The sequence below is a fragment of the Trematomus bernacchii genome, unplaced genomic scaffold, assembly GCF_902827165.1.
Source record: "Trematomus bernacchii unplaced genomic scaffold, fTreBer1.1, whole genome shotgun sequence".
Taxonomy (NCBI): Eukaryota; Metazoa; Chordata; class Actinopteri; order Perciformes; family Nototheniidae; genus Trematomus; species Trematomus bernacchii.
In genome coordinates this window covers 1,796,283-1,816,885 of record NW_022987429.1, presented here as the reverse complement: position 1 = coordinate 1,816,885, position 20,603 = coordinate 1,796,283, and the positions used below count along the sequence as shown (strand labels likewise).

At 40.0% G+C, this 20,603-nt stretch overlaps 1 protein-coding gene across 2 annotated transcripts; it reads left to right on the top strand.

Moving 5' to 3' along the window:
• Positions 1-1,256: 1,256 nt before the first annotated feature.
• On the top strand, positions 1,257-20,458 carry gpm6aa (glycoprotein M6Aa). Of its 2 annotated transcripts, none has more exons than XM_034141684.1 (8): positions 1,257-1,515; positions 1,625-1,671; positions 12,166-12,358; positions 12,532-12,688; positions 15,518-15,671; positions 16,366-16,442; positions 16,958-17,023; positions 18,428-20,458. In XM_034141684.1, the coding sequence occupies exons 2-8, from the start codon at positions 1,635-1,637 to the stop codon at positions 18,578-18,580; spliced, it is 837 nt and encodes a 278-aa protein (XP_033997575.1). In that variant the 5' UTR covers positions 1,257-1,515; positions 1,625-1,634; the 3' UTR covers positions 18,581-20,458. The 2 variants fall into 2 exon arrangements, with proteins under 2 accessions (XP_033997575.1, XP_033997569.1); XM_034141678.1 differs by having other exon boundaries at positions 1,257-1,526.
• The last annotated feature ends 145 nt before the right edge of the window (positions 20,459-20,603 follow it).

Below are 20,603 nucleotides of genomic sequence, written 5' to 3'. Positions count from 1 at the left end.
AATGTACCTCAATGATCTTCCAAGTATTCCTCTGTGGCTCCCATCCCTCTATCCAGCCCTGACTTTGTCAATAAATGTGTTGTGTTGTTTTGCCATGGGTCTTTTTCATTGTAAGACACTAGCGACCTTGTCTGAAGTTCCTATTTACGGGGTTACAATTCTAAAAATAGAATCACATCTTGAATCTATATTGATATCTATTGTATTCAACTAAGGCTTGTACATTTCAGAAAAGAATGAGTGTTGGAGAAAATATTTGGATTCAAATATTTTGAAAAAGAAACACCATACATTTTCTTGTTGTTTGGTATCTAGTCATTTGATAATTATTTATAATTTTTTTTTTAAAGCATCATAAGGAATCTGATATTTGGGGAATTTTAGGGAGACAATAGTAGGAGTTAAAAGAGAGGATGTAAAAGTTGTTTGATCGTTGGATAGAGAGAAAAATAACTGAACAATCAAAATGATTTTATCCTACATAAGATTGGTTTCCTGGCGACTCGGCAGCAGTCTGATTTTGAGATTTTTTTTTTTTTTAGATTGACGACAGATAACCACTATACTGACATTTTTCATTTCATACAAACGAGCTGTGAACGAGCTCTGAAGCTGTCCTACTGTTTGCTGCTCAAGAAACCTTCTACATACAGGAGATTAACATGGAAGACTTCTTGAACAGTGTAAACATGTGCAGGTCTTTAATCGAGGATTGTACCTCCCATAAATGGCAAGTTTTTAGGAATTAGGAAAAGTAGCACTTCATTGGCTGTCCAAGGAGTTACATAACACCATGAGCTGTAAAACCTCAACCCAGTGTACATCACATAATCCTTGAGTTTGAATCTTAAAATCACCCAAAATGGGCAACTTCCTTCTTAGCGTCTGTGTACACACATGCATTAACGGGATAGGAATCCAGAGACACCTCCTTGGCGATCGTATAATTGAATCTGTACGACTAATACGATTAGGAGAATCCCATTTCAAAATCAGATGTCCCCCCTCTTTTATTTAAGGGGAGTTAATGCTGTAGAGTCACTGCCGCAGGGGGGGGGGGGGGGGGATGGGTTTACCCAATCTGTCCGAGAACGAGGGGTGTTTAGGGTGGGCTGCACAATAACTAATGACCCACAGTGGTGAACACCCCTGTCTAAACATGACACATTCAGAAGGTCTAAAATCACAGCTCAGTTTCTAATCCAAAGTTGTGCTCTGTGTTCTAGATTTGACATTTTCCACACACCTGCCTCTTAATCAGCACCCCCCGTCACACATGCGCTTTCCTGCCTACCATAGAGACCACCCTCTGCTCCATCTAGCCCCCCTGCCCCCCTCCTCCTCCTCCTCCTCCACCAGGGACCAAGGAGGGTTTTCAGCACTTGCCACGGCAGCTCGCAATGGACAGCATCACAAAGACTCAGTGATTCCTCACATCGCCCCGGACGCTTGACAGAAACCACAACTGACAGGCAATCTCGGTCTTCAGTAGGGACATCTAGAGAAAGTGGAAAAGTGAGACAGAGGCAAGGAGAGTGAAGTGCTTTGTGGACTATACCCCTTAAAAACAAATAAGGCTTTAAACCTGCCTATTTTCTTTTACTTTTGTTGATTTGCAAAACAGAATCAGCACAATGGAAGAAGACATGGATGAGGGGCAGACCCAGAAAGGTAAGAAAGGGTTTATTTGGAGATTTTCTTAAGTTAAACTGACTTAGGTGTTTTTCAGTGGTGCCTCTGCAGAGACAAATGTTAGCCTTTCCCTTTATGAATAGGGAGAGCAGCTGTTTGTGTTAATTCCTTTGTCCATTGAGTGTCAGCCCTCCACTGAAGAGTGCACGTCTATATGTGCTGTTGGGGTAGTGAGAGGGGTGTGAACCGCTTCAGCGAGGGTTGCACTGTCTTTGTTTGCTTGATAAGGCTTTCATGCTTGTCGTGATGACTGAGAGGGAAACACAGAGATCCAAACCGAGCTCCTGCACTCATTAATCCATCAGCGTTCACTCCTGTCCTTTGTGTACAAACACACAGACATCCTGCAGCAGTGTTTTGCCACATTCAGTGTGCATTTGATGCAGGGCTTTCCTTTCGCCATTCGTGTTTTCTTTGTGCAATTGCTATTTTTACTTCACACACACACACCACCACCACCAACACCACCACCACCACCTTTTCTCTGCATGAATGATTTAGACTTAGAGTATGGTTGAAAGCCACACAAGTAAGAGAATATTATCGTTTTCATGCGGGCAGCAACATTTTCATTATTGCTTCTATAGCTACCCCAGACAGGATGCTGTTGTCATGTTTTGTGGAACACACCTTTGTCTCTGCCCACTCCCTCTCAGGTTCACTTCATGTGACAGGCATGGCTTCACATGTTTGTGTTGCTCTTCCCTCCCTCTTCCCTCCCGCCTCTCCCCCCCCCCCCCCCCCCCCCCCCCCAAACCTCACAGGCGCAACACACACATGAGCTGGAACAGTTGCCATGGCAGTGGCCAAGTGTAGTCATTATTTATTCTCTCTCTCTCTTCTCTCCCACTCCTGCTGATGACATTTCAGTAACACAGGAATAGAGGAATAGTTCACTGTGTCTGAGAGTGTAGGAGGAAGACACAGAAAGAGGTACAAAGGACGAGTCTAATTCCCAAATGGAGAGATAATAATATGTGATAATATGTTAGTTGTTCCCATTGATTCATACGATTTTGCTGCATGATCATTTATGACGTCGCTGTTTCCATGACAATGTGTAATGTTTGGCATATGCACCGCCAGCCTTACAGATTTCCATCTAGTAGGCTACTTCTTGGTCGCCATTACTAGGTGTGTTCTCAGGCATTACTGTTCAGAAAGCAAAATCTGTCAGTCTTGGCCACTAACACAAATGCTCAGCCAACTGAAAGATGCAGCCATGCAAGCTGTGCATGCATTTGTCTTTGCCATGTCCATTTATTGAGGCCACGCTCAGGTTTGTAAAGAGTTAGTGCGCACTCATACACTGCGAGCTCTGTCGCTGGAAATCATTTTTCTTTTGAATATCTATAAGATTGCACAGGGCTATAGATTTATAGTTGGTCGGCAGGAACCATTTCAGAGATGCAAAAGAGAAACGTCAGTTTTCTTTTTTGCAGGTGACGTCATTGGTTTTTTTCTGTCACTTATAAAATAAACTATTATTGATAGAAATGTTAGCTTGGAGATTTTAACTTAAACAGAGAAAAAAGGTTTAGAATAAAATGACAGATGCTTAAAGAAAAAAAGAAGAATAACCAAATACACTCTTCATGGCGTTTAATGCTGGTGTTTTCTGTGTAAAACATCATTGACAAAGTTTGTTAAAAAGGTAAATCACCAACTTATTACCTCAGAAATGTCCTCAGAAATGTATGCCGCCACCAGGCCGACACAACTTCAAGAATTGTATACATGTTAGGACATTTCTTTATTTGTTTTCTTGAGTAACTTAAGTGACTTGCATCCAACTTTTTCTATAATATCATTGACATACATTCTATTGTGTAAACAATTCAAAACTTCAGAAAGGACCGGTTAAAATAATTTATTTTTAATAATTAAACAAATATTCTGACTTACAATGTGTAATATGCTTAAAGAAACATCCCAAAGTTGAACTAATTCAAATGTTCATAACGCCAGCTAAAACCGTAGATGAAACGGTGAGATACATACTCCATTTTAGATAACATTTAAAGGTTGTTTCGGCACTTAAAGTATGGAAATATCTAACTCAACATAAACAACAACAAAAATTGGACAATTAGATTTGAAAAATATATTTAAAAGAAATCATCTGACAAGATTTCACTGGGTTTTGGGCGTCATGCTTTTTTTTTTCTGTGGGTGAAAAATGAGGGCTATTAGTAGATTTATAGACAGGGCCTCATTTTGTACCAGGAAACAATACGATCATGACATTTCAGGAGATCTTTTTGGTCGATAAAGCATGGCTCAATGAGAGACAGATATGTTAGATGTTCGAACAAGGCACCAGGGCTCACTGATCACCTAACCATGTGGGACTTGAAAACCGTCAGCTCCGTTCCTGGTAACCGAAGACAACAGATGATTGAAATGATTGCTCAGATGATGCATGATGAACAATAAAGCCACCCTGTCAGGCTTCGTTCCATGTCACTATGATTTAATGCCAATCATCCAATCGTTTGTAGGGATCACTACTCATTATAAGGAGAGGTTAACCCCAGCTTTAAAAGTCACATATTTAACAGGAAAATAAATAAGTGAAGCAATATTTTAAAGTGTGAGCAAACAGGAACAAATCATACTGGCTTATGTTGCTTTGATGAAGGCCCAAAGAAAGCTAAAGTCCATCGAAAAGCAAGTGAAAAGGTTGGACATTCAAGCGAACATTGCTCACAGCAAAACATCTCTCAAACACAAGCACTATAACAATATTGGTTGTTCAGCCATTACAATTTTAAACAATTATAAAAGTCACGCAACATTGTTTACCTAAGAGAGGGCCATTGTCCCTTGACATTTACCGGGGGCTTTATTGCCAATTCTGTAGTGGGTTTACAATTTATTAGACATTTATGCCACTGTGAAAAGAAAATGTAGTATGTTGTTGGTCAAAATGCAATAAACTTCCGGTAAATAAACTGCAAATAGATCACTTCAACACAACAAAGGCGTAGGTGTCAATGAGTGCACTCGCAGCACGCTAATGCCATTCTGAGGCTGCAAATCTCAGATTATGAGTCAGATGCACCAGGTGGACACGGCTCACTTCAGCTGCTCGCCAAATGTAGCTGTGCACACTGTGTGCCACAGGGGCTTAATCAGCAACAGGAAGCAAACCAACACCCTATGGTGGAAAAAGGCACGCTTTCATTACTATACACACTGAGCTGAATTGACTTTACGAGTCACTCTGCAAAATAATCTCAAGTTCGATAATACCTTTTAGGAATAAACCATGAACATTCTGGTTCGATTGTTCACGCTGGTGTTGTCAATTGTCGCTGAATGGAAAAACTGAGAATGGCGCACCTGTTAGCGTTTCCTGCGCCAAGAATCTACTCTGCAAGGCTCTGCTTGTCCTTCTGTTTGATCAGTTTGATCAGGATATTAACTTGGCAAGATGACGAGAAGTTATTAACAGAAATGTCCAAACAACATAGCTTGAACACAGCAGCAGAATGATATTACAGAAGTTGTTTCAGTTACACTGCAATTATTAATGGTTCACCGAGTTTCATGCACTTTGAATTAAAAGCTCCAATGGTAAATGTCACATTTGCATTGATATTAAAGCAGAGTGAATTCACCAGAGGCTGCTTAGAATATAGTTGCTGTGGCTGTATAAAGGACTACTCTTGATTCTTTATTTAACGGGATAAAAGGGAAAATAATAAGGTATATCATTAATTATTTTTATGAGAGCTAAATACAATAATTCCTAACAACATTCATGAATGAATTCCTTCATTTCCAAATGTCTTCTTGTCAGTGGGGTGTTCATCTCGCTTTAAAAAGCTTCTAACACTGGATAATTCAATTGGCAAAGACTTCAATAGAGAGTGTCTCTCGATGGCCTGAATGCTTTTTGCCCAGGCTACACCACTCTGACATAATATCAACTCACAGTGCAGTATCATTGCTCAGTGAGTGTGTCATGCTACAGTACCTAATAGTTCCCGTCTCCCTCCCTCCCCCACGCATTGTTCTGAATCCTAACCTTCCCCGACCCCGAAGAATTCCAGGGAAATCCACCAATTGTTCCTATAAAATTAGTTGGAGCTATTAGTGGAAACCTTTGAGGGGTTTTTCCTAATTGTTTTCAAGCATGCATGGTGTCAAAAGAATACATTTTGACAGCATGCTTGATGAGCTCTACTGGCTTCTTACGATGATGATATACTAAAGTCAATGCGATATGGTAAAGATATGTATATGTTGAGGAATGGTTTAGCCAATACATTTGTTTGTCATTGTTTACTATAGGAAAGACACAAAATATGGAAACAGAGAAAAAAAGACATGTGGATCAAGCTTAGATATTTAGGTTGCTCAAAGTAAAATGCATTTTGAAAAAATAAATGCATTTGTTTTCTTGTGTTTTAATCATGAACCAAAGACAAGCTATTAGTATGTTCTTTTGTTTAGGAGTCAGGACTTAAATCCCGACCACCCATTGGTGCTTAGCGTCTAAAATGTAGGCAATCAAAACAAGCTGAATTCACCCAGCTATGTGCTTTAAATGTAGAAACTGAAAGTAAAAAAACCACCCCTCGCCTCTTCTCTAGAGTTTTTGACATTTGCCCCTCAGTTCCTGGAGTCAGCACAGACAAAAGACTCTTTGCTGCTCTGCAGTCACGCAGGCTCTCCATCTCTGAGTGAAAAAGAAAGAGCGGAAATCAGTGGCGGAGCTTTTAGACCTGGCCTGTAACGTCCTTTCACCCAGAGGGGTTATCTGTGTAATGTGTCTCAGTCACTATTGTCCCACTGAATTTGTTGACATACAGTAACTGGGTCATAGCTCTGAAGTACCCGGTATATTCCCAGATTTTGTGCTGCGGTTGACATGGCAACCATACTGGTTGATTAAACATGCGCAGAGGAGATGGGGGCGTGAAAAAAAACCTGCTCGCTCCAGGGGAAGGGGGGCTGCGTATTAAATATAGGAAAGCAACGAGACATGTATTCACCCATTACTCTCAGACTGACACAGACACACCATCCCCCCACTGAGATCTCTCTCTCCCCCCCCGCCCCTCCCTCGCTCTCTCTCTCTAGGACCAGGCTCACTGCCACCCCACCCCCATTCAAAACTCCTCTGGTAACAATGAACTAATAACTGCTAGTTAAATGCGCAAAAATGGAGTCTGATTAGATGTAATGTGTTGTAAGTCAACATGCGGCAGACAGAATTTTAGATCACTTTCACCCCCTTTATTTCATTTTTTTCATTTCATTGTCTCTGTGGCTTTAACTACATCAAAATACAGCATATGTTCTATGAAAAGGAAAAATCCATTTTAATTAGGGATGCATCAACAAAGACATATGGGACAATAGCATCTTTAAAATGCAATTATTATTATTAATTAATTCTGCTCACTGCAGAATAGCACTTATGTCAAGGGATATATCTGTCAAATTAGTAAAATAAAATAAATGATAAGGATAATAAATAATACTAAATAAAATAAAATAAAAAACACATGGGTAATCCAAGTCAGAAAGTATTATTGCATTTAATCAGGTCCTAATCTCAGCCTGCAGTGGGATGAAAAGTGACAGTTCTAGGAATATTAAGCGCGTTGCCATTGGGCCAAACAAAGCTACGGTATAGTGAAAATCACTTTTGTAACTTAACTCAGTTACAGCAACTGAAAAACTGTTTTATTCCAAACATGATATAAAGTGTCTGCTTTTGGCAGTCTGTCACTTTAATCTCCACTGCTGTGTCACAAATAAACTATTACAGGGTCATTTAGGATTAACAAAATACTGATAGGCCAAAAAGTGTTATTAACTGACACTGTATGTATACAGTATCAAAATTGCAATGATTGAACATGAAATGTCTCATAAGTAACTAATGAGAAAGGACAAAAAAAGAGAGAATTGTGAAGATGAATTACTGATGTGTGAAAACCAATAAATTACAATAACTATATTGACTGCTTAAATCCTTAGACACTTAACCAGACCTGCTGTGAATTGGTAAAAAGCTCAGGAAACGCACACATCTAAGACAACTGATTACTTTTAGGAAAACGAGAAAATAAAATTTGGCAACATATTGCAATTTTTTATACAAACGTATTTATTTGGGCAGGACGTCCTTCGTTAATTAACCCCAACTGTCTCCCGGATGTTAGAGTCATGTTTTCTTTGGAGCACGTCATAAAGCTCCAAGCGTTATTTAAGGATAACCTCATGCGTTGCCTGGGTCAGTGAGAGTGTGAGTGTGTGTGTGTGTGTGTGTGTGTGTGTGTGCGTGTGTGTGTGTGTGTGTGTGTGTGTGTGTGTGTGTGTGTGTGTGTGTGTGTGTGTGTGTGTGTGTGTGTGTGTGTGTGTGTGTGTGTGTGTGTGTGTGTGTGTGTGTGTGTGTGTGTGTATCCCTTTTGCCTGTCGGATATGACACTGACAGATGGAGGAGAAGTTGGGGGTGGGAGGGGCCTCGGGAGGGGTCCATCCTTTCCCTTTGTATTAGGGAGATGCCTTATGTTGATTGGACCTCTGTGTTTGGGGTCATGTAGGCTTTTTTCCTTCTTTTTTTTTTATATATGTAGGATAACATATCTAAAACCAAATAAGCAATTTGCCTATTCTGCCATGAAAACATGTATTAATAACAAAACACTAGAATTACTCAATTGCTTCCTACCTGACCCAAACACACATAGAATCCTCAATTCTTTCTACTATTTTATTTCAATAAGCTTAACCAAAGTCAATTACGCCAAATACCCAACTCCATTTGCAGTGTGTCAGGTCTCTAAAAGACAAGCAGTACTACACCTGTGATCTGGATCAATTGAAATACATGTACATGCAACTCCTCTTCAAGCAGGGGTTATTTTATTTTCATTGCAGGTAATGTTGGGCTAAGCAGAAGGCATGAATAATGAATGTACTCTGTTGCACTGTGCCGCTTCTAAATTATGGATCAAGCATCTCCAAGCTCTCCGAGTCGCCATCGCACCATCACTCGCAGACTTCCACAGGCTTGATCTGCAGACCGTTAAGATCAATGGATAGTTACGGGGAGGAAATGAGAGGATGTGCTGGTATGAGAGGAAGCTGATACAAGTCCTCGCTGCATTAATCAAACACTGTATCATAACAGCCATAAAGCAATTATAACATGGTCCAGTTTTAATTATCCTCCAATAATTGTGAAACAGAGAACACAATCCTGAAGCCTTGAGTGAATATCCAACTCTAGACTATATATGTCTTTCCCTTAGACCATAATATAATATGTACTATTCAGAAGTAAGGAATTTCCTTTCCAAATACACTTCTGAGAAGTTCCCCCCACACAATTAAAAGCAGACAATCAATAAAACATAACTATTGTTACATCCACTCACTTCTGCTCCCATCACACCCTGTAACTTCAACTGTTTCCATGGAAACAACACTTCCTTTCAGTAAATTCACAAGAGGACTTCTTTTGTTGTTGCTCGCAAACTATTGTTAATGCCTCTGACTGACAATTCATTTGATTGGCGCTGCTGTACATCAGGGAGAAGTATAATATATATTTAAAATACAGAACAGCAAATGCCAGCTTCAACTGGTTTAATTTGTCTGCCCAAATGTAAATAATGCAGACGTAATAAACCTTGATTGAGGCCACGATATAAATCATTTATATTACTCCTCATCTTCCTCCATGTACAGGCTCCGAACATCTACAGCACCAAATGTAACCAGCATGACTCAAGATGGGGTGATAACAAATGATAACAGCTTGCTTACAAAGCAATGTTGTATTACCTGATGCGACTTTAGGTGATTTGTAAAAGAAAATGTATCTTATTTCAACAAACAAACCCTAAAACCACCAGTTAATGCTTCCATTTGACATTAAGGAATACATATCTGCCACTCTTCAGTATTTAGTCATCCAGTCACTTGTCTGTTTTGCCCAGTATTTATGAGTGGACAGTTTGATCTTTCACACTTGCTTAAACAGGCACGCTGACCCAGAGCATGGTGGGTAAATGTGACACTCTCTCTTATCTTGTCAGAAAACAACACCGCATCAATAAATCCTGTCACTGCCTGTTCCCGGAATTTATACGGCAACTGGAGATAATGAGTCTGAGGGAAGGACTGATGACAGAATCACTTTTAGTCTTGACATATTGAAAAAATACATCTGGATACAGTCTTTCAATGGAACAGGGTTTTCTTTTAATGGAAAAAGACAACAGTAGATTTTCAATATAAAATATGAGTACAAAAATTCACCAACTAGAAGAAAACAGATCAGAAAGCAATGCATCTAAAAGAGATTTTTAATACAGACAGTCCTAACGCCACTGCTGAATGACAACACTTGCAAGCCATTTAAGTAAATCAACCTTTGATTAAAGCGAAATGCACACAATTATTTTAGGAAACATCTACAAACTGCGCAGACAAGGCAAGTAGAAAAATGTATGACAATAAATTGGGGGGGATTCATATTTTTCCTTTTAACTTCTGACTATTAAAACTACACTAGCCATTGGGCTTAAACGTATGAATTCATTGGCTGGCAAGAGTGAGAGCTGATAGGAATCCCTGCCATTCAAACCTACTGCAGATTGTCACATGACTTAAGGTGTGAATTGGTGTGATGGCGCCTGAGAATGGATGACAAGATGGCCCCGTCAGAACCTGATAGTGTGAAAGCCTTCACTAGGTGAGGTGTCTCCTGAACTTGATGTCCCTTGCCAGGTGATGTCCCGTCCCCAGGGTTAGGGGAGTGGGTGTGATGGAGAAATACCAAGGCGTTGCAAACAGTTGCCGTCACAGCAACCCTACCCTTTAGAAAAGCACATACAAAAAAACAACTATCCAGGCGTTTTCCCCCCGTTTTAAACTATCCCTTTAGCATAAATTGGGCATATTTCCTACTCTGCACAACTGAGGCCAGAACACCCCAGAAATAGACACTAAAAACAGTGGACAGAATATTTTTTCAATAGACATTACTAACTATTCAACTGTGGTATTTAATCAAACTGTAGATGAGCAGGTAGGATTCTAATACGTTTGAAAAGCTGCCGAGGTTATTATCATATATACGTATATACTTTCTCAGCAAAGCTTTCCTGGACAAAAGAGGTAGAAAATAGCGTGTGGAGGAGGAATAGACATGTTACAGTCTGGCAGTGGATTACATCAGTGAGGATGCAGAAAATCTAGGCGAGTCTGGGCGAGGGAGCTGCACCAAGCTTCAGAGAGCGAGCGCAGCCCAGCAGGCGGACGAGCTACTTGGTATTCCACTCAGGTTCGGATCAGAGTCAGAAGCAGAGAGTTGAGGACGAGGAGGAGAAGGAGAAGGGGAGAGGGAGAGGGAGGGGGGGGGGCGGTATTTGATCAGGCTCTTGCTTTGTAACTCAGGTGAAGACAGCAGGATAACCATAAAAGAGATGATGCTAAAAACATCCCTGATGGATGATCCTTAAATATCACCTCTACAACAATGACGACGAAAACTGAATGTGCCGTCATGGCGTCTCTTTAATAAACGAGGAGAGTCGTGCAAAAGCAGATTAATTATATCACGCGCCAATTTTAAGAACATGTATTGACTTAGGCTTCAGATTGTGCATTTTTAGGATGCGGCTCTCCATTGTACAGCTTTAAATTAATTATTACAAATGGATTCAAAATAGTCTGGGCTTTGTAACACATGTGTTTGTGTGGTTAATATACTGCAATGCACAGCAAGACCCAATAAAGTCTGGTTTTGTAGGGTGCTTCCACACGAAAATAAAATCCACTAATGTTGTTGTTACTGGCGAATGGTGGCCCCAGTGCCCCGAAACACACACACTAATACACACAGGCGCAACAGGGAGACTCATGAATCTAAGCAATTCATACAGACACACTCGCATGCGCTAGTATTTACAGACTCAGCTTCTCTGTGAGCAATCTGTGCGACAGGAGATTGAAGTTGGGGCCGAGCAGCGATTAGTCACCTTAAGGGCCCCCGGGGACAGGAAGCTTGGTCAAAAGAAGAATGGGGTTAAAGGTCAGGTCTATGTACAACGCAGGCAGAGGTTTGGGTTATGAATAAATGTCAGCATCCTCTGTAGGGCTGAACAACTGACAGAACGAATCTGCTGCAAAAACCAAAAATACATGGGCAAATGTGAAGATCACGGCATAGATACAGTAGACGTGGCCAATAAAGTCTTACTCCATTTTGTGGCTTGAATATTTAAGATTTCCAAAAAGTAAATGGCAGAACAGTGTACTTTTCCACCTGAAAAGGTTTTATTGAATTATTCACATTCATCAAAACAGTAAGAATCCTGTCTTTGTGTGTGTCACTGCACAGAAATGTCCACTCATCCTGTATTTTTATTTAATTGTTTAACGGCCCTTTTCAGTATTTTTTGACTAAAAGTGGATTTTTTGTGTTTCTCTCTGTGTTTATAGGATGCCTTGAATGCTGCATCAAATGCCTGGGTGGGATCCCGTACCCATCTCTCATAGCCACCATCTTGCTGTACGCGGGCGTGGCTCTGTTCTGCGGCTGCGGACATGAGGCCCTGTCCGGCACCGTCACCATCCTCCAGAACTACTTTGAGGTGGTGCGGAGCCCTGTGGATGCACTGGATGTCTTCACCATGTAAGTGGGAAAGGAACTTCCTGGACTTAGGTGTTAAAGAAAAACAACTCGCCCTGCACTACACTTTCCATACCCTACCAAGTCTCCAAATTCAGACGTCTTATGTAGTCATTATCAAAATGTAACATTGTGTTGTTGTGGATGTTTTCAGTGCTTCTCTGTTCATTCTCCAGGATTGACATTATCAAGTATGTGATCTACGGCATTGCTTCGGCTTTCTTCGTCTACGGCATCCTGCTGATGGTGGAAGGCTTCTTCACCAGTGGAGCCATCAAAGACCTGTATGGAGACTTCAAGATCACCACCTGTGGACGCTGTGTCAGCGCTTGGGTAAGACTAGCCTTTCAGGGCAAATTAAGAGTTATTTTGTTTCTACAGTTAGTTGCTATAATAATGAATTTTTTTGTACAAAAGCTTCCATTTCAAGGAATCACTTAAGTAATCTTAATGTCCGGCAGAGATGGCAAAAGTACACACATCCTTTACTCAAGTAGAAGTACAGATACTCGTGTTTAAAAATACTCTGGTAAAAGTAGAAGTACTGACTAAACTTCTTTACTCAAGTAAAAGTAAAGAAGTGCTGCCTTTGAAATGTACTTAAAGGTAGGGTAGGTAAGTTTGAGAAACCGGCTCGAGATACACTTTTTGTTATATTCCATGGAATGCTCTTAACATCCCGATAGCAATGAATATCTTAAGTGCTTTGACAAAACATCCATAAAAACATTTCATCTGTGGAAGCCGTAGTACTGTAAAAAGTACGACCAATCATCTGAGCCGGCCCGGCTAAAATAACTGGATGGCCTACCTGCCTGTCAGCCTTCCATCTGTGCACAAACTTATCTCGTGCCCTCATTGGTCATGTGCGCGTTCGTGTGTGTTGGAGGAGGGGCTCTGTAAGGAAGTGGCAGATTTTTTCCGGCTGTGTATTTTCTAATTCTAGCGCACTCGAGCTGGTTTCTCCAAAATTACCTACCCCACCTTTAAGTAAAAAGTACCCATAACTACCAACTGTTTTAAAGAGTACCTGACCTCCCTTTATATTAATAGAACAATAACGTCATTGTTAGCTAATGAATGTTTCCATGCTGAACAACGGCAACATGACAACGTTTTCATTGGTCCCTCTTCTTTAGAGAAGACCAGGAAATGATGGATACACGGATCGTGTTCAAATCAATAGGCACGCAATGACTCTAAATAATAATGATCACGCCGCCAAACACAGATTCAAACTAAAGTAACCAGCCTGATTTGAAAATGTAAGAAGTAGAAAGTACAGGTATTTGTGTTAAAAATGTAAGGAGTAAAAGTAAAAAGTCGTCAGAAAAAGAAGTAGTGGAGTAAAGTACTGATACCAGAGAAATGTACTTAAAGGAGAGATGTCATGGCCATTTCCACTGATCATAATTCCATTGTTGAGGTCTACTAAAATAGATTTATACTGTGCATTTTTCCAAACTCACATTGGTTTCTCATACAGCATCTCTGTAAACTACGTGTATTCACTGAATTTCACTCTCTGCCTTTAACGGCTCGTTGTAGCTCCAAAAGCTCCAGCCCCCACCCTCCCTGTGAGCACAGTGTGCTCTGATTGGTCGGGACGTTGTGAATCGCGCTGAGCTCCGTGGAGGTGTTGTTTCCTTGTTTAGGATACATAGCGAAACACAGCCAAACTCATCCTGAGCACATACAAACTCACATCCGAAGTAAAAACAATAAGTGTGGCTTGATATTGAGTAAGAAAAAGGTTGATAAACGCTGTGAGAATGGGTCTGCAGAGAGAATTTCGCCGCGATCCCAACTGTCTGTTATCAGCCTGCAGCCAGGGAGGAGAAATCAGCTGAGCTGCCTGCTCCCTGCACACAGATGTGTGTGTGAGGAAGTCCGTGGATTGGTCAATTTGGACCAATCAGCGGGGGCTTAACGTAACGGCTCCGCGGACGTAACGTAACGGCTCCACGGATTGGTCCATTTCGTTCCGGGTACGGCTTGACATCATGCCGTCCCGGAAGAATCAAATGGACGTATCTCCAACGAGGCGTTTTGGGGAGGTATTTTCTGTGTTAGAGTTTTACTCGCTATAGGGTGTACTTTGAGGGTTTTGACTCTGCACACCGTTTACATGCATAAAAACCTTCATAACACACAAGGGGACGGGTAATAACCGGAAAAGCATGACACCTCTCCTTTAAGTACAGTAACGAAGTATCTGTACTCCTCTTCCCACCTCTGATGTCAGGTCACATCCCAGGGAGTAATACTTGAAGGGTCAAGTAGGTCTTTATCTATCGTGGCAAACACAATGCTATTTGTCCAGCTCTTTTTGTATTGGTTATAAACAAATCAATGTAGCCATACACTGGTATCTTTAACCCAAAGTAGAGCAATATTTAACAGAACCCAGTATAGGCATTGTTATTGGGTAACGTGAAATGTTAATCAATTATAATGGATTTTTAGCTCATTTCAAGTCAACTTTATTTGTAGAAAATGTAGGAATCTAGCTGTCTTGTAAAGCAGCAAATATATTGTAGGCTAAAGCGTCTGTGCATTAAATAATGTGTTAATTTGCATGTGCCTATGTAGATCATTTCAAAGAATAAATTATGAATACCCATAATGTGTCACATGCCGGTGAACTGCTCTGAAATTATATTTTAAAAGGTTTATCAAAATAATTGTATTATACTGACATGACAATAAAACATTTGAAACATTCTTATACGGGGCATATTAGAGAGCCTGCAGCAATCCTAATAAGATTATCTTTGGGATGTAATTGCTTCGTAAATCTGACGCTCCACAGGGAGGCAGAGGAAATGAGCCATGCTGGGGTATTTGTGGTCACTGGGGTCATTAACTTTGTATTCACTAATCTTTTGCCCATGGAAATGCCAAAAACAAAATAACACTAGTTGGATGAAATGAGCAAGTAGTGGCTTGGGAACACCTTATAACCCAAAAGCTGACAGGATCACAACAAATGATTGAAATCCCCCAAAATGTCCTGGAACCAATTGTGCAATATAGGCGACATCGGACTCATTTGAAACCATTTCACTTACAAATATAGAATGTTAAATCTAGGATATATTACATTCAAGTTGTTGAAAACAGTACCTAAATGTGACGTGTGCTCCTCTGTTGCCATTGCAGTTCATCATGCTGACATACATCTTCATGCTGGCTTGGCTCGGAGTGACTGCTTTCACCTCCCTCCCAGTCTTTATTTATTTCAACATCTGGAATATTTGCCAAAATGCTACCACGCTGGAGGGGGCCACACTCTGCCTGGACCCACGCCAGTATGGTAAGGATGAATATTCTGTCTCCATTTCTTCACCTCCACTGCTGAACACCTCTTGTCTGTGTTGTATACTGTCTGAATTGCTGCTATTATTTCAGCTTCTTGGGGACGTTTTTCTTTCCCAACTCTTTTTCAAGACGTTAACGCTTATTTAACGTGAAGTATTCCCCATAGTTGTTTAATCTCCTTTTCAAATTTAGTGTGGATAATTGAACTTTTAAGACTCCGGATAATTGAAATGAAAAACTGTAAATGACCCAATCCTAAGATTACGTCCCCATTTTAAAATGTACATTATGTTGGACCCAGTGTTACTGCACAAATTACTATCCTGTAAACTTTAATGATCCAGAATAACGTTATGTTAAGCTGGGATGAAGGACCATCACATCAGTAGCTTATATGGCTGTCTCATTATTTTTAATTAGTGCCAAATCTTTCAGCCCATTAGCCACTGGCTGATACTAACACGCCTCTGTGTCAACAACCATTTCAGCTGCCACCATTAGAATATAGGCCTGTGCTTTGCCTGTGTGGGACATTGACTGCATTCTGTCTTTCTTATGAGTTCATCATATGAACATTTTGGCACTTCTTGCCCCTGTTGTTGTTGACTGTTCTTTTTTTCCAATAGTAGCACACTAGTAGCACACTAGTAGCACACTAGTTTCCATTCATGCTTTGTTTTTTATTTAAGGTATTGTGCCAATTAATGAGGCGAAAACTGTGTGTGCTGGATCTGAGAAATTCTACAAGATGTGTGAATCAAATGAGGTAAAGTATAAATATACAAATATCTAAAAATGTTGGATATTACTTGTGATAACATACATTTAAAATGATGGTAATACATAACTGATAAACACTGTAAGATGAGTCATAAACATTAGACAAGTGATAATGAGCAGTTTGCCAGTTTGAATACAAACAACAACTGAACAGTTGGGCAGTTATCAAAACATCTGCTGCTCCCCACACTGACACATTAAACACACACTAATTCACACACAAAAAACACTGCCAATGTGCCCTTGAACAAGGCACTTTATTGATCTACTCTGGTGGAGCTGCTCAGAGGCAGATAGTAAAAGATGCACCAAAGGAGCCGTTTCCTTGCCTGTAGTAACACATGCATATTGAATTATAAATCTTTCATAATCACATGTTTGTGGATAGAAAACAGAATTAAGTGAACGTTTACGAGCACAATTACATAGATGATTTTCATTGGCTGACACGTTCAGTAATGCTTGAAGAGTAATATGTGCTGTGATTTGTTTTTGCTACAGCTGGACATGACTTTCCACCTGTTCATCTGCGCCCTCGCTGGAGCAGGAGCGGCTGTTATTGCTATGGTGAGACACCCATACATCTCTCAGGGGATGAAAAATACGAAACGCAATTCAAAACATCTTAAATCTTTAAAATCAGCCACATCAAATAATACATTCTGTGAAATATATATTTTTAATGCGTATGCCAAAGATTGCACCTTGGCTTTTATTCATATATTTTGAAGATAATGTAGCACTTATAATCCTATTTGGTGTCAGCATGTCATTTCGACAGGCGTAGGAGTTTACCGTTTTTTGAATTGTGGGAAAATGATGTGGCTGTGTTTTGTTGTGGCTGCCTGATGGCGCGCCTGTGTTGTGTTTGCCTGAGAGAGAATAGCTGTAGATGGGAGAGAAGGCATTTTGGCGCAGTGAAAAAGACAGGGTTTGTCTCCCTCCCTCTTTCAGAGGCGCCAGGCATGTCATGGCCGTTGTCATGGAAACAGGGAGAAGAAAGGCTCTGAGATAGTTGCAAACATCACTCAGTAATTTGTGAGGAGCCATTTTCTGAGAAACAGAAAGTGTTTGTTATTCGCGGATGATGCTGCAAATTGTGGCACGACCATTTTCTGTACAAACTAGTTTTTTTTCCCAATCTGATGACAATGATGAGAAAATCCATCTCGACAGACACGCCGACACATTGGAAGAATGAGCTGCCCTCAAAACAGCTTCAAAGCCAAAAACACAATCAGTGATAAAAACATAAAAAGTGTTTTAATCTCAGTTGCTAAATGGTCGCAAACAAAGAGCAGAGCAGCTATAAAACTGTCATTGCTTGTGAAAAGGAAATCTGTGTTACAACCTCGGTCATTAAAGCACAATACATTCATTATATTCTTAGCTGCCATGGTAACAAGTCCAAGACATTTTGCATTATGCTGCCACCTGCTGGATCTTTGGAAATGTTCTCCTTAACTTTGGCATGCATTCCAAAACAAGCTTTACAATCATATTCATTGCATTTTAAATTACCATAAAAGTAGTCAGACTACTGAGAAAATGTATAAATTATATTTGGATTAGAAACTATGGAATACATAACATTACATTGTGTCATTAACGCACATCATGTGAGCCAGTATTGCTCATTTTAATACAGTATACCTTGGATATTTGCACATTTCTGCAAAGGTGTACACATCTTTTCAGGAATAATTGGACATATTGTCCTAGTACTTAGTTTTCTGTATATTTATATTCTTGCAAACATTTATTTGTATTTTATGATAGTTATTATTTTCATAATTCTTCTATATTTGTTCCTCTTTCATAACTCTTACTCTGCCTATGTATGCACCATTATATACTGAAACAAATTCCTTGTATGTGTGAACCTACAAAGCATGAAAGGCAGATCTTCTGGGATTTTCAAAAATCGGTTTTGCATTCGTGTCACGCTTCATCCTTTTCAACACCTCACAGATCCACTACTTGATGGTGCTGTCTGCCAACTGGGCCTACGTGAAGGACGCCTGCCGAATGCAGAAGTACGAGGACATCAAGTCGAAGGAGGAGCAGGAGCTCCACGACATCCACTCCACGCGCTCCAAGGAGCGTCTGAACGCCTACACATAAAGACCAGCGTGAGGCCTGGCCCTGCCACTCCGGCCTCTCTCCCTCTCTCTCTCCTCTGTCTTTCTATCTGTCTCTCTCTACCATCCCCTCCCGAGGGGGGGCGGATGGCGCCTAGGGCCCTCGCCACTGCTGATGTCACTGGTGCGTCATATGACAATGTGGTCTGGGGGGAAACGTCACACAAACCTCCCCAGTCACAAACAGCATTTCAGATGAAAAAAAAAGCCCCTTTACCTCTCTCATGGATGGTGTTATGATTATCATTATGGCAGTTATATAGTTCTTGATAGAAGTTGTTTAGTGCTGATAGTAACTATAGTGTAGTTTGTAGAATCAGAGTTAGCAGTAGTATTTCTTTCTTTTTTACTTTGAATAATTTGCGTACAGTTGTTTTATTTTTCTTATTTTTTTATTTGATGCTACGTGTCATTTTGCTCTCATGCATAATTTATTTTTGCTTATTTTCGAGGGGGTCAACAGGGGCTTATAAGGGTTTTCAAGCACATTTCTCGTGTTGTGTGTCTGGAGATTTCATGTTCAAAAACAATGTACTGTATGTGAATGGGTGGTTAGTTTTGGAAATATTTTAAATGTCACAACGCAACCATAAAGCATCATAAGCCTTTGTATTCCCAGGGATCAAAACCACTTTAACATCAAAGTAATTCAATCAGTTTTTCTATTTGAAGTTATACCATAACAAGACAACACAAGAATAAATACCAAATCTCGAGAACAGCAAGTATTTGCTAGATGTGCCAATCCTGTTAAACAGGAAACAATGACTTTAATTGATATCAAAGAAGTGATAGGTCAATTAAGATAAATAATTGGTTATTTTATTATAATCTTGCCAATTAAATGTATTTTAGGACTGTGAAGGATTCCATTGTGTCGTATCACGAGCCACAAAAGCACATGCAAACATACTTTCATAAGCCCTATTTTATTTCTTTAAAGTGGAACTTTATGAATACAAAACTCCTGCAGAACTCTGCACTGTATATACTAATATATCAAATCATTCCTATATGTTAAGCACTGACATTTAAGGACAATTCATGTGAGAATAGATGGAGGTCACTGTGGGTCATTCCGCTCTGCATCTTTCTGTCTCAATAGAAAATAAACCCTGACAGTTGTTGGTGTAATGGCACTCCTTGGTGAATCGTCAGACGTGAGAAAAGTGTGTGTCACAGTAATTTTGTTCATGACAGTAACTGTATTGCTTACACATCCTGATGCCATACCACTGCAAAGGTGGCTTGTCAGTTCATCGCCTGGCAAAACCTGTTTTTGTCGGTATTCCTTAAAGCTAGTTTCATGCACTTATTTGACCATTTCTGTGCTCTCTAGATGTAAGCGCATTGGTGTTCAACTCAAAGTTGGATAACTGTACTGTTAGTAAAGACTGTGAATTTAGATGTTTTTCGTGGCATGGACATGCATTAATATAGTCTTAATGACTCAAAAGTGACTTTACTCCGCTTCTTTATTTTTACACTTATGACTGTCTTGCTGGATCAACCCTTTGTTTATATGTGCAGTACTAAACTTCCCACGCTTACCGCGTTATGCTACTGATATTAGAGACTGTAGTCTTTGAGTTGTGTCTATTTAGTTTGTGATGAGCTCTCAACCATGTCTTAAAACTAATACTTGTACCAACATTGCTTACTCTGTAATGATCTCATAAATGCTTTCAGCTTTCTCCTCGTATTAGTCTTTTGTACTTTCACTACGAATACTTAGTAGCAAGCTTTAAATTGAATATGTTTTGTACATTCATGTGCCATCAGCTTGAAGTGGCTTATTTGACCTGTATGATCAAATTTGCTTGCATTAATAAAACTCACTTGTGTACTTGTTGATAAATACTCTTGTGTCTTGGGTCCATTTTGTGTGATGTTTAGGTTAAAATCACTTAGTAGTCCTGGTAGTAGAGTTTTGTAATAGCAACCATATGAGCCATACAGTATATCACTGTTAATACATGTCCGATGAAATATGATAAGGCAGGATT